At 47.3% G+C, this 14669-nt stretch overlaps 1 protein-coding gene across 1 annotated transcript in view; it reads left to right on the plus strand.

The window, feature by feature from the left end:
• LOC141100164 (uncharacterized) overlaps positions 1–14669 on the plus strand; it is a 137352-nt gene that overhangs the window by 70063 nt on the left and 52620 nt on the right. The window contains exon 10 of the mRNA XM_073588440.1: positions 5072–5260. Coding sequence (XP_073444541.1) covers positions 5072–5260 — 189 coding nt within the window. The remainder of the gene's footprint in view (positions 1–5071; positions 5261–14669) is intronic.

The raw sequence follows: 14669 nt of genomic DNA on the forward strand, positions 1-14669 counted from the left end.
ATGTGGGATATTAGGGGTAGTTGTCCGGTGGCTCTGACAGGATGATGTGGGATATTAGGGGTAGTAGTCCAGTGACTCTGGCTGATGGGATGATGTGGGATATTAGGGGTAGTAGTCCGGTGGCTCTGACAGGATGATGTGGGATATTAGGGGTAGTAGTCCAGTGACTTTGGCTGATGGGATGATGTGGGATATTAGGGGTAGTAGTCCGGTGGCTCTGACAGGATGATGTGGGATATTAGGGGTAGTAGTCCAGTGACTCTGGCTGATGGGATGATGTGGGATATTAGGGGTAGTAGTCCGATGGCTCTGGCTGATGGGATGATGTGGGATATTAGGGGTAGTAGTCCGGTGGCTCTGGCTGATGGGATGATGTGGGATATTAGGGGTAGTAGTCCGGTGGCTCTGACAGGATGATGTGGGATATTAGGGGTAGTAGTCCAGTGACTTTGGCTGATGGGATGATGTGGGATATTAGGGGTAGTTGTCCGGTGGCTCTGACAGGATGATGTGGGATATTAGGGGTAGTAGTCCAGTGACTCTGGCTGATGGGATGATGTGGGATATTAGGGGTAGTAGTCCGATGGCTCTGGCTGATGGGATGATGTGGGATATTAGGGGTAGTAGTCCGGTGGCTCTGGCTGATGGGATGATGTGGGATATTAGGGGTAGTAGTCCGGTGGCTCTGACAGGATGATGTGGGATATTAGGGGTAGTAGTCCGATGGCTCTGGCTGATGGGATGATGTGGGATATTAGGGGTAGTAGTCTGGTGGCTCTGACAGGATGATGTGGGATATTAGGGGTAGTAGTCCGGTGGCTCTGGCTGATGGGATGATGTGGGATATTAGGGGTAGTAGTCTGGTGGCTCTGGCTGACAGGATGATGTGGGATATTAGGGGTAGTAGTCCGGTGGCTCTGGCTGACGGGATGATGTGGGATATTAGGGTTAGTAGTCCAGTGACTCTGGCTGATGGGATGATGTGGGATATTAGTGATAGTAGTCCGGTGGCTCTGACAGGATGATGTGGGATATTAGGGCTAGTAGTCCGATGGCTCTGGCTAATGGGATGATGTGGGATATTAGGGGTAGTAGTCCGGTGGCTCTGACAGGATGATGTGGGATATTAGGAGTAGTAGTCCGGTGGCTCTGGCTGATGGGATGATGTGGGATATTAGGGGTAGTAGTCCGGTGGCTCTGACAGGATGATGTGGGATATTAGGCGTAGTAGTCCGGTAGCTCTGGCTGATGGGATGATGTGGGATATTAGGGGTAGTAGTCCGGTGGCTCTGACAGGATGATGTGGGATATTAGGGGTAGTCGTCCGGTAGCTCTGGCTGATGGGATGATGTGGGATATTAGGGGTAGTAGTCCGGTGGCTCTGACAGGATGATGTGGGATATTAGGGGTAGTAGTCCGGTGGCTCTGGCTGATGGGATGATGTGGGATATTAGTGGTAGTATTCTGGTGGCTCTGACAGGATGATGTGGGATATTAGGGGTAGTAGTCCAGTGACTCTGGCTGATGGGATGATGTGGGATATTATAGTGAATGTGGCTATGCGGAGTGGGCGGGGCTATACATTCAGCTTTATGTATATAGATATAATCATTATAATTTGTTATAACTAACCGTAGTTAGTTACTATGCCTGGGCAGCGCTGGGCTCTTCAGCTAGTACAGTATATAATAGGCCTCACATAATGCTACTCCATACAGTATAATAGACCCCATGTAATGCTCCTCCATATTACCCCCCCTCTTATATTTATCCTGTCACATTCATCCATGTCTTTCATATGATCCACTTAACTATACACTGTTATGAATGAGTCACCGTAGGAGGCAAAAGCAGAAATACAAGCTAAGTCCAGAAAACCAGAGAAGTTGGCAACTATCAGATTGCAGACCCCTGAACCTATCAACACAACTAGCAGTAGCCGTGGGGGGTTCCTACGATGCCCTAGACCCCTCGATCACAGCCGGAGAATTACATAGACCTAAAGAAAGAAAAGGGAAAACTAAACTGCCCCAGAGCAGACCCCAAAGCAATAGGCAGCCCCCAACATATAATGACGGTGAAGCAAGATGAAAATACTAACACAGACAGAAAGATAGACTGAGCAAAGGCGGGGCCCAAAACTACCTAGATAGGAAAGGACAGGAAGGCTGCTGTCTGCAATCTGCCAAAACCCTATCAAAGACATAAGCCAACAAGCTGATATGAAAAAGGCCCTGAAGCAGCTAGGCTTCAAAAACTAAATCAGCACTCAGGTATTTTCAGAAGACAGAGCTAAATGAATTCAGCACACCCCAGCAGGGAATGGCAGAAATCCAGAAAAACAAAGCAAAACAAAGTCAAAGCACCAAAGGAAAAGGCCGAGCAGCAAACTTAGCTTTAGAGGAACGGGAATTCAGACTGGTCTCCAAGGATCACACAGAGAAATCACCCGCAGGGCAGAAGGGAGTCGGCAGCCTTATTTCCAGTCAGTAACTCCACTCAGCCAGTCATCATCATCAGCCTCAGGTGTTTGATAATCAGGCTCACTACCTTTCTTTACCAGAAGAGGGAGTTCCTCGGGCCTCAGTAATGAAGGGGAAAATGAACTCACAACAATACACCTTCTTGTAGTTCCTCAATGACATGGGACGGATGTGCGCATGCTCTCTCCGGATCCTCGTGCTTCCCCGATTCCTGCGCCTTCATGTTGCTGTGGAGATCTTGTGTTGTGATGCTTCAGCTGACGCGTTGCGTGGTTGGTGACATCTTCGCCGCATAACGCGGCCATCGGGGGAACTTCCGGTTTCACGGGGATGTGCGATGCACCACTCCCATCCGATCTCCGCTCATTGGATACGGGGGAAATTTAAACCTACAGCGAACACAAGGACGCCACTCCCTGACTAAGGTCTGGTCCGAAACGCGCGTCAGGGTTTGGCGCCGCAGTCTGCACACACAGCAGCTACTTTGTATGTACCGTGCCGTACTGTACACCCATGATAATCAGATGACTTCAACCACAGGCCACCTACTTATATGATGCCATCATGGCAAATTACCCTTTACCAGATAGTAAATCACCTTCTCTTATTCACAACCAGCTCTTTAAACCACATCTATTACCTGTGGCTCACTGAAAAAATATCCTGCAATTTGGCATTAAGACAAGAAGAAAACATGAGTTTGAATCTAGCATATTTTATTAACAGCACACTTGATTTTAAAGGTAAGATGTTTTTAAATATATATTTTTTTACACGTATGAATGCACCACTTTTAAACATACGGTAGGTTTTCATTTTATATAAAATAAATCCTTTTCATATACATTTTGCTCCAATAGAATGGTCAAAAATGGCAACTATTAAACTTTGACATGTCTTGTGTCTTCTTGGCTCCAATTGTTTTTGAATTTCACTTGTATTAATTTGTCTACATCTTGCCGCCTGTACATGTGGTTATGTCCCGACGAAGAAGTTGGGAAAACGTCAAAACGTGTGGACTAAAACACAATAATAAGAACCAGAATGATTTCTTTGTGTATCCTGGATTTACACTTACTCTTCAGCAGCGCACAAAAATCCACATTTTAATTCCATTTTTTGTAAATTTACCAGTCAGAAGACCCTTGGGACCTGCAGCAGCTGTGATTCTATGCCTTGACGTTGTTGTGTGAACACAACTCTATCAGGTTGGCATTGTGAAGGGTTAAAACTAAAATCAGAGCTGAAGTTTCATTTTCTCCATTCTCTGAAGGTTTCGTTTCTCCATTTTTGTTGCTTTAAGATAAATTTTTTGTAATTGGGATGAAAAGTTCAAGTTCTGGTCATGAAACCAGACTGTTCCTCATCAGGTACAAGATAAGGGACCCAGGGGTGTACTATACTGAAGAATATGCCATTATACTACTTTCTATGCTATTTGGATACGGACATATATGTAGTTTCCGGTTTTCTTGCAATATTATTGGCTTATAAAGTGAAGCATTACTATGATGTTATTGGTAGTTGAGAACTTTGCATAATTAAGCAAAAGATTATAAAAGAAGTGACGAAAATAAACGGGACTAGTGATCTGTCTTGATCCTCCCGTACAGAGACCCTCGTCTCCGTGTGGTTATTCCCAGTTGCTATAAACGCCCTGTGGATTAATTTGGAAATCACTGGATCAACCGTGAAGGGTTAATTTAATCCTCTCCCTATCAGCATAACCTTATTCAATCTTTTCATTCATACTCTGATAAGACACTATTTGCGTTTTCTTTTTTTGCTATTGGCTCCTTGTTTACACACAGTGACAGTTGTACTCCATGACTGGTATGGCACTTTCTGATGCAAGAACTGACATCTGCTCATGGCGTGCTAAGTCTGTCATTCATCTTTATGGGGTTAAAAGGAATCTGTCAGTAACATTAACCTGCTGAAACTACATATATAGCCATCCTGGGCATTGAAACCTAAATTCATCAACACCTTTATATCTTCTATCTGTTGTTGCATTCCCAAGAATCCAGTGAGAAAACACATTTACATACGCGTTGTGTTTTAACTCAGATGGAAATGTGGTATACTCAATGCAAGCAGATTTGAGCAAGACTCAAAACAGTCTAGTCGGATTCTGGCTGGGAGTACGCACATTGCATTCTTGCGGTCACGTAATCATCGTTACCGGCGCAGACACAGGAGAATCCTGACAGCAAGCAGTGCGCGCGCTACGCCTCTGTGGACGCCTACTCCCCCGGGCCCTTAGACGCTGCCCCAGGTGCTTAGGCCCATTAGGCACTGCTTTCATCAAAGTTTTACAAGTGATTTTTAGTGTGTCTCCATTTGGTAAGCATGAGGGGCGGAGAAGGTTCCTGCTGGTGACTAAATGACTGTGGAACTTTCTCTGTACGGTGTGATAGCTATGCTGGTCACTTCTACTAAAACACATGCATGTCTTCCTGAATAATAAATGCAGCTTATCTTTATGAACGAAGGAAATAACAGGACACGTTGGGCACTAAAGGGATGAGCGCATGTTCTATTTTGGGACGCCACTTTCCTCGAGAGGAGATTGAAACCACAACAAAATGGCGCTGCACACCGCACAGTTTTCCTCTGGTCTTCCTCCTAGCAGTATTATTTTGCGCATGCGCGTTTATCTGCAGGGACGACGTCGCGGCCATATCACTTTCGGTAAAAGCTGTCTTGGTCAGCGGCACGGGCCCAGAGTTCAGGTAGCGAGTCACGTGACGTCCAGCGGGCATGAAGTGATATCTGTGAGTAGGTGGTCGCTTACTGTGTGCGCGGAGCCCCCGGTCATGTGATACCTTCATAACATCCTGGGTCCTCTTACCTGCGGCAGGAATGTGGTATGGAAGCGTCTGCTGTGGCCATGTACACAGGTGACGGTAGTGTGAACTGTCACATACACAGGACGCATGCTTCTCTGTCCTGCATACAGGGTGTCTGCTGCTCACCTGTATGCAGCGCTATATGTAGGACTGTGCCCCCCCCCTTATGCAGGACTGTGCACTATATCCCATCCCTGTGTCTTCTGCCCCCCTATATGCAGGACTGTGCACTATATCCCTGTGTCTTCTGCTCCCCCATATGCAGGACTGTACACTATATCCCTGTGTCTTCTGCTCCCCTATATGCAGGACTGTGCACTATATCCCTGTGTCTTCTGCTCCCCTATATGCAGGACTGTACACTATATCCCTGTGTCTTCTGCTCCCCCATATGCAGGACTGTACACTATATCCCTGTGTCTTCTGCTCCCCTATATGCAGGACTGTGCACTATATGCCTGTGTCTTCTGCTCCCCTATATGCAGGACTGTGCACTATATGCCTGTGTCTTCTGCCCCCCTATATGCAGGACTGTGCACTATATGCCTGTGTCTTCTGCTCCCCTATATGCAGGACTGTGCACTATATGCCTGTGTCTTCTGCTCCCCTATATGCAGGACTGTGCACTATATGCCTGTGTCTTCTGCTCCCCTATATGCAGGACTGTGCACTATATGCCTGTGTCTTCTGCTCCCCTATATGCAGGACTGTACACTATATCCCTGTGTCTTCTGCCCCCCTATATGCAGGACTGTACACTATATCCCTGTGTTTTCTGCTCCCCTATATGCAGGACTGTGCACTATATCCCATCCCTGTGTCTTCTGCCCCCCTATATGCAGGACTGTACACTATATCCCTGTGTTTTCTGCTCCCCTATATGCAGGACTGTGCACTATATGCCTGTGTCTTCTGCCCCCCTATATGCAGGACTGTGCACTATATGCCTGTGTCTTCTGCTCCCCTATATGCAGGACTGTGCACTATATGCCTGTGTCTTCTGCTCCCCTATATGCAGGACTGTACACTATATCCCTGTGTCTTCTGCCCCCCTATATGCAGGACTGTACACTATATCCCTGTGTTTTCTGCTCCCCTATATGCAGGACTGTGCACTATATCCCATCCCTGTGTCTTCTGCCCCCCTATATGCAGGACTGTACACTATATCCCTGTGTTTTCTGCTCCCCTATATGCAGGACTGTGCACTATATGCCTGTGTCTTCTGCTCCCCTATATGCAGGACTGTACACTATATCCCTGTGTCTTCTGCTCCCCTATATGCAGGACTGTGCACTATATCCCTGTGTCTTCAGCTCCCCCATATGCAGGACTGTGCACTATATCCCTGTGTCTTCTGCCCCCATATACACATGACTGTACACTATATCCCTGTGTCTTCTGCTCCCCTATATGCAGGACTGTACACTATATCCCTGTGTCTTCTGCTCCCCTATATGCAGGACTGTCCACTATATCCCTGTGTTTTCAGCTCCCCCATATGCAGGACTGTGCACTATATCCCTGTGTCTTCAGCTCCCCCATATGCAGGACTGTCCACTATATCCCTGTGTCTTCAGCTCCCCTATATGCAGGCCTGTCCACTATATCCCTGTGTCTTCAGCTCCCCTATACACAGGACTGTACACTATACCCCTATGTCTTCTGCCCCCATATACACATGACTGTACACTATATCGATGTGTGTCTTCAGCTCCCCTATATGCAGGACTGTACACTATATCCCTGTCTTCAGCTCCCCTATATGCAGGACTGTACACTATATCGATGTGTGTCTTCAGCTCCCCTATATGCAGGACTGTCCACTATATCCCTGTGTTTTCAGCTCCCCCATATGCAGGACTGTGCACTATATCCCTGTGTCTTCAGCTCCCCCATATGCAGGACTGTGCACTATATCCCTGTGTCTTCAGCTCCCCCATATGCAGGACTGTCCACTATATCCCTGTGTCTTCTGCCCCCCTATATGCAGGACTGTACACTATATCCCTGTGTTTTCTGCTCCCCTATATGCAGGACTGTGCACTATATCCCATCCCTGTGTCTTCTGCCCCCCTATATGCAGGACTGTACACTATATCCCTGTGTTTTCTGCTCCCCTATATGCAGGACTGTGCACTATATGCCTGTGTCTTCTGCTCCCCTATATGCAGGACTGTGCACTATATCCCATCCCTGTGTCTTCTGCCCCCCTATATGCAGGACTGTGCACTATATGCCTGTGTCTTCTGCTCCCCTATATGCAGGACTGTACACTATATCCCTGTGTCTTCTGCTCCCCTATATGCAGGACTGTGCACTATATCCCTGTGTTTTCTGCTCCCCTATATGCAGGACTGTGCACTATATGCCTGTGTCTTCTGCCCCCCTATATGTAGGACTGTGCACTATATGCCTGTGTCTTCTGCTCCCCTATATGCAGGACTGTGCACTATATGCCTGTGTCTTCTGCTCCCCTATATGCAGGACTGTACACTATATCCCTGTGTCTTCTGCCCCCCTATATGCAGGACTGTACACTATATCCCTGTGTTTTCTGCTCCCCTATATGCAGGACTGTGCACTATATCCCATCCCTGTGTCTTCTGCCCCCCTATATGCAGGACTGTACACTATATCCCTGTGTTTTCTGCTCCCCTATATGCAGGACTGTGCACTATATGCCTGTGTCTTCTGCTCCCCTATATGCAGGACTGTGCACTATATCCCATCCCTGTGTCTTCTGCCCCCCTATATGCAGGACTGTGCACTATATGCCTGTGTCTTCTGCTCCCCTATATGCAGGACTGTACACTATATCCCTGTGTCTTCTGCTCCCCTATATGCAGGACTGTGCACTATATCCCTGTGTCTTCAGCTCCCCCATATGCAGGACTGTGCACTATATCCCTGTGTCTTCTGCCCCCATATACACATGACTGTACACTATATCCCTGTGTCTTCTGCTCCCCTATATGCAGGACTGTACACTATATCCCTGTGTCTTCTGCTCCCCTATATGCAGGACTGTCCACTATATCCCTGTGTTTTCAGCTCCCCCATATGCAGGACTGTGCACTATATCCCTGTGTCTTCAGCTCCCCCATATGCAGGACTGTCCACTATATCCCTGTGTCTTCAGCTCCCCTATATGCAGGCCTGTCCACTATATCCCTGTGTCTTCAGCTCCCCTATACACAGGACTGTACACTATACCCCTATGTCTTCTGCCCCCATATACACATGACTGTACACTATATCGATGTGTGTCTTCAGCTCCCCTATATGCAGGACTGTACACTATATCCCTGTCTTCAGCTCCCCTATATGCAGGACTGTACACTATATCGATGTGTGTCTTCAGCTCCCCTATATGCAGGACTGTCCACTATATCCCTGTGTTTTCAGCTCCCCCATATGCAGGACTGTGCACTATATCCCTGTGTCTTCAGCTCCCCCATATGCAGGACTGTGCACTATATCCCTGTGTCTTCAGCTCCCCTATATGCAGGACTGTACACTATATCCCTGTGTCTTCTGCCCCCCTATATGCAGGACTGTACACTATATCCCTGTGTTTTCTGCTCCCCTATATGCAGGACTGTGCACTATATCCCATCCCTGTGTCTTCTGCCCCCCTATATGCAGGACTGTACACTATATCCCTGTGTTTTCTGCTCCCCTATATGCAGGACTGTGCACTATATGCCTGTGTCTTCTGCTCCCCTATATGCAGGACTGTGCACTATATCCCATCCCTGTGTCTTCTGCCCCCCTATATGCAGGACTGTGCACTATATGCCTGTGTCTTCTGCTCCCCTATATGCAGGACTGTACACTATATCCCTGTGTCTTCTGCTCCCCTATATGCAGGACTGTGCACTATATCCCTGTGTCTTCAGCTCCCCCATATGCAGGACTGTGCACTATATCCCTGTGTCTTCTGCCCCCATATACACATGACTGTACACTATATCCCTGTGTCTTCTGCTCCCCTATATGCAGGACTGTACACTATATCCCTGTGTCTTCTGCTCCCCTATATGCAGGACTGTCCACTATATCCCTGTGTTTTCAGCTCCCCCATATGCAGGACTGTGCACTATATCCCTGTGTCTTCAGCTCCCCCATATGCAGGACTGTCCACTATATCCCTGTGTCTTCAGCTCCCCTATATGCAGGCCTGTCCACTATATCCCTGTGTCTTCAGCTCCCCTATACACAGGACTGTACACTATACCCCTATGTCTTCTGCCCCCATATACACATGACTGTACACTATATCGATGTGTGTCTTCAGCTCCCCTATATGCAGGACTGTACACTATATCCCTGTCTTCAGCTCCCCTATATGCAGGACTGTACACTATATCGATGTGTGTCTTCAGCTCCCCTATATGCAGGACTGTCCACTATATCCCTGTGTTTTCAGCTCCCCCATATGCAGGACTGTGCACTATATCCCTGTGTCTTCAGCTCCCCCATATGCAGGACTGTGCACTATATCCCTGTGTCTTCAGCTCCCCCATATGCAGGACTGTCCACTATATCCCTGTGTCTTCAGCTCCCCTATATGCAGGCCTGTCCACTATATCCCTGTGTCTTCAGCTCCCCTATACACAGGACTGTACACTATACCCCTATGTCTTCTGCCCCCATATACACATGACTGTACACTATATCGATGTGTGTCTTCAGCTCCCCTATATGCAGGACTGTACACTATATCCCTGTCTTCAGCTCCCCTATATGCAGGACTGTACACTATATCGATGTGTGTCTTCAGCTCCCCTATATGCAGGACTGTACACTATATCCCTGTCTTCAGCTCCCCTATATGCAGGACTGTACACTATATCCCTGTGCCTTATGCTCCCCTATATGCAGGACTGTGCACTATATCCCTATGTGTCTTCTGCTCCCCTATATTCAGGACTGTGCACTATATCCCATCCCTGTGTCTTCTGCTCCCCTATATGCAGGACTGTACACTATATCCCTGTGTCTTCTGCTCCCCCATATGCAGGACTGTACACTATATCCCTGTGCCTTATGCTCCCCTATATGCAGGACTGTGCACTATATCCCTATGTGTCTTCTGCTCCCCTATATTTAGGACTGTGCACTATATCCCATCCCTGTGTCTTCTGCTCCCCTATATGCAGGACTGTACACTATATCCCTGTGTCTTCTGCTCCCCTATATGCAGGACTGTCCACTATATCCCTGTGTCTTCAGCTCCCCTATACACAGGACTGTACACTATACCCCTATGTCTTCTGCCCCCATATACACAGGACTGTACACTATATCGATGTGTGTCTTCAGCTCCCCTATATGCAGGACTGTACACTATATCCCTGTCTTCAGCTCCCCTATATGCAGGACTGTGCACTATATGCCTGTGTCTTCAGCTCCCCTATTTGTAGGACTGTCCACTATATCCCTGTCTTCAGCTCCCCTATATGCAGGCCTGTGCACTATATCCCTGTGTCTTCAGCTCCCCTATATGCAGGACTGTGCACTATATCCCTATGTGTCTTCTGCTCCCCTATATTCAGGACTGTGCACTATATCCCATCCCTGTGTCTTCTGCTCCCCTATATGCAGGACTGTACACTATATCCCTGTGTCTTCTGCTCCCCCATATGCAGGACTGTACACTATATCCCTGTGCCTTATACTCCCCTATATGCAGGACTGTGCACTATATCCCTATGTGTCTTCTGCTCCCCTATATTTAGGACTGTGCACTATATCCCATCCCTGTGTCTTCTGCTCCCCTATATGCAGGATTGTACACTATATCCCTGTGCCTTATGCTCCCCTATATGCAGGACTGTACACTATATCCCTGTGTCTTCAGCTCCCCTATATGCAGGACTGTACACTATATCCCTGTGTCTTCAGCTCCCCTATATGCAGGACTGTGCACTATATCCCTATGTGTCTTCTGCTCCCCTATATTTAGGACTGTGCACTATATCCCATCCCTGTGTCTTCTGCTCCCCTATATGCAGGATTGTACACTATATCCCTGTGCCTTATACTCCCCTATATGCAGGACTGTGCACTATATCCCTATGTGTCTTCTGCTCCCCTATATTTAGGACTGTGCACTATATCCCATCCCTGTGTCTTCTGCTCCCCTATATGCAGGACTGTACACTATATCCCTGTGTCTTCTGCTCCCCCATATGCAGGACTGTAAACTATATCCCTGTGCCTTATGCTCCCCTATATGCAGGACTGTGCACTATATCCCTATGTGTCTTCTGCTCCCCTATATTTAAGACTGTGCACTATATCCCATCCCTGTGTCTTCTGCTCCCCTATATGCAGGATTGTACACTATATCCCTGTGCCTTATGCTCCCCTATATGCAGGACTGTGCACTATATCCCTATGTGTCTTCTGCTCCCCTATATTCAGGACTGTGCACTATATCCCATCCCTGTGTCTTCTGCTCCCCTATATGCAGGACTGTACACTATATCCCTGTGTCTTCTGCTCCCCCATATGCAGGACTGTACACTATATCCCTGTGCCTTATGCTCCCCTATATGCAGGACTGTACACTATATCCCTGTGCCTTATGCTCCCCTATATGCAGGACTGTGCACTATATCCCTATGTGTCTTCTGCTCCCCTATATTCAGGACTGTGCACTATATCCCTGTGCCTTATGCTCCCCTATATGCAGGACTGTGCACTATATCCCTATGTGTCTTCTGCTCCCCTATATTCAGGACTGTGCACTATATCCCTGTGTCTTCTGCTCCCCCATATGCAGGACTGTACACTATATCCCTGTGTCTTCTGCTCCCCTATATTCAGGACTGTGCACTATATCCCTGTGTCTTCTGCTCCCCCATATGCAGGACTGTACACTATATCCCTGTGCCTTATGCTACCCTATATTATTATTATTATTATTATTATTATTATTATTATTGTTATAGCGCCATTTATTCCATGGCGCTTTACATGTAAGGAGGAGTATACATAAACACAAGTACAATAATCTTAAACAATACAAGTCATAACTGGTACAGGAGGAGAGAGGACCCTGCCCGCGAGGGCTCACAATCTATATGCAGGACTGTGCACTATATCCCTATGTGTCTTCTGCTCCCCTATATTCAGGACTGTGCACTATATCCCTGTGCCTTATGCTCCCCTATATTCAGGACTGTGCACTATATCCCTGTGCCTTATGCTCCCCTATATGCAGGACTGTGCACTATATCCCTATGTGTCTTCTGCTCCCCTATATGCAGGACTGTACACTATATCCCTGTGTCTTCAGCCCCCTATATGCAGGACTGTACACTATATCCCTGTGTCTTCAGCTCCCCTATATGCAGGACTGTACACTATATCCCTGTCTCTTCAGCTCCCCTATATGCAGGCCTGTACACTATATCCCTGTGCCTTCTGCTCCCCTATATGCAGGACTGTGCACTATATCCCTATGTCTTCTGCTCACCTATATTCAGGACTGTGCACTATATCCCATCCCTGTGTCTTCTGCTCCCCTATATGCAGGATTGTACACTATATCCCTGTGCCTTATGCTCCCCTATATGCAGGACTGTGCACTATATCCCTATGTGTCTTCTGCTCCCCTATATTCAGGACTGTGCACTATATCACATCCCTGTGTCTTCTGCTCCCCTATATGCAGGACTGTACACTATATCCCTGTGTCTTCTGCTCCCCCATATGCAGGACTGTACACTATATCCCTGTGCCTTATGCTCCCCTATATGCAGGACTGTGCACTATATCGCTATGTGTCTTCTGCTCCCCTATATTCAGGACTGTGCACTATATCCCTGTGCCTTATGCTCCCCTATATGCAGGACTGTGCACTATATCCCTATGTGTCTTCTGCTCCCCTATATTCAGGACTGTGCACTATATCCCATCCCTGTGTCTTCTGCTCCCCTATATGCAGGATTGTACACTATATCCCTGTGCCTTATGCTCCCCTATATGCAGGACTGTGCACTATATCCCTATGTGTCTTCTGCTCCCCTATATTCAGGACTGTGCACTATATCCCATCCCTGTGTCTTCTGCTCCCCTATATGCAGGACTGTACACTATATCCCTGTGTCTTCTGCTCCCCCATATGCAGGACTGTACACTATATCCCTGTGCCTTATGCTCCCCTATATGCAGGACTGTGCACTATATCGCTATGTGTCTTCTGCTCCCCTATATTCAGGACTGTGCACTATATCCCTGTGCCTTATGCTCCCCTATATGCAGGACTGTGCACTATATCCCTATGTGTCTTCTGCTCCCCTATATTCAGGACTGTGCACTATATCCCTGTGTCTTCTGCTCCCCCATATGCAGGACTGTACACTATATCCCTGTGTCTTCTGCTCCCCTATATTCAGGACTGTGCACTATATCCCTGTGTCTTCAGCTCCCCTATATTCAGGACTGTGCACTATATCCCTGTGCCTTATGCTCCCCTATATTATTAGTATTATTATTATTATTATTATTATTATTGTTATAGCGCCATTTATTCCATGGCGCTTTACATGTAAGGAGGAGTATACATAAAAACAAGTACAATAATCTTAAACAATACAAGTCATAACTGGTACAGGAGGAGAGAGGACCCTGCCCGCGAGGGCTCACAATCTATATGCAGGACTGTGCACTATATCCCTATGTGTCTTCTGCTCCCCTATATTCAGGACTGTGCACTATATCCCTGTGCCTTATGTTCCCCTATATTCAGGACTGTGCACTATATCCCTGTGCCTTATGCTCCCCTATATGCAGGACTGTGCACTATATCCCTATGTGTCTTCTGCTCCCCTATATTCAGGACTGTGCACTATATCCTATCCCTATGTGTCTTCTGCTCCCCTATATTCAGGACTGTGCATTATATCCCATCCCTGTGTCTTCTGCTCCCCTATATGCAGGACTGTACACTATATCCCTGTGTCTTCTGCTCCCCCATATGCAGGACTGTACACTATATCCCTGTGCCTTATGCTCCCCTATATTCAGGACTGTGCACTATATCCCTGTGTCTTCAGCTCCCCTATATGCAGGACTGTGCACTATATCCCTATGTCTTCTGCTCCCCTATATGCAGGACTGTGCACTATATCCCTGTGTCTTCTGCTCCCCTATATGCAGGACTGTACACTATATCCCTGTGTCTTCTGCTCCCCTATATGCAGGACTGTCCACTATATCCCTGTGTTTTCAGCTCCCCCATATGCAGGACTGTGCCCTATATGCCTGTGTCTTCAGCTCCCCCATATGCAGGACTGTCCACTATATCCCTGTGTCTTCA

The sequence above is a fragment of the Dendrobates tinctorius genome, unplaced genomic scaffold, assembly GCF_039654945.1.
Source record: "Dendrobates tinctorius isolate UK_male_01 unplaced genomic scaffold, ASM3965494v1 ptg000103l, whole genome shotgun sequence".
Taxonomy (NCBI): Eukaryota; Metazoa; Chordata; class Amphibia; order Anura; family Dendrobatidae; genus Dendrobates; species Dendrobates tinctorius.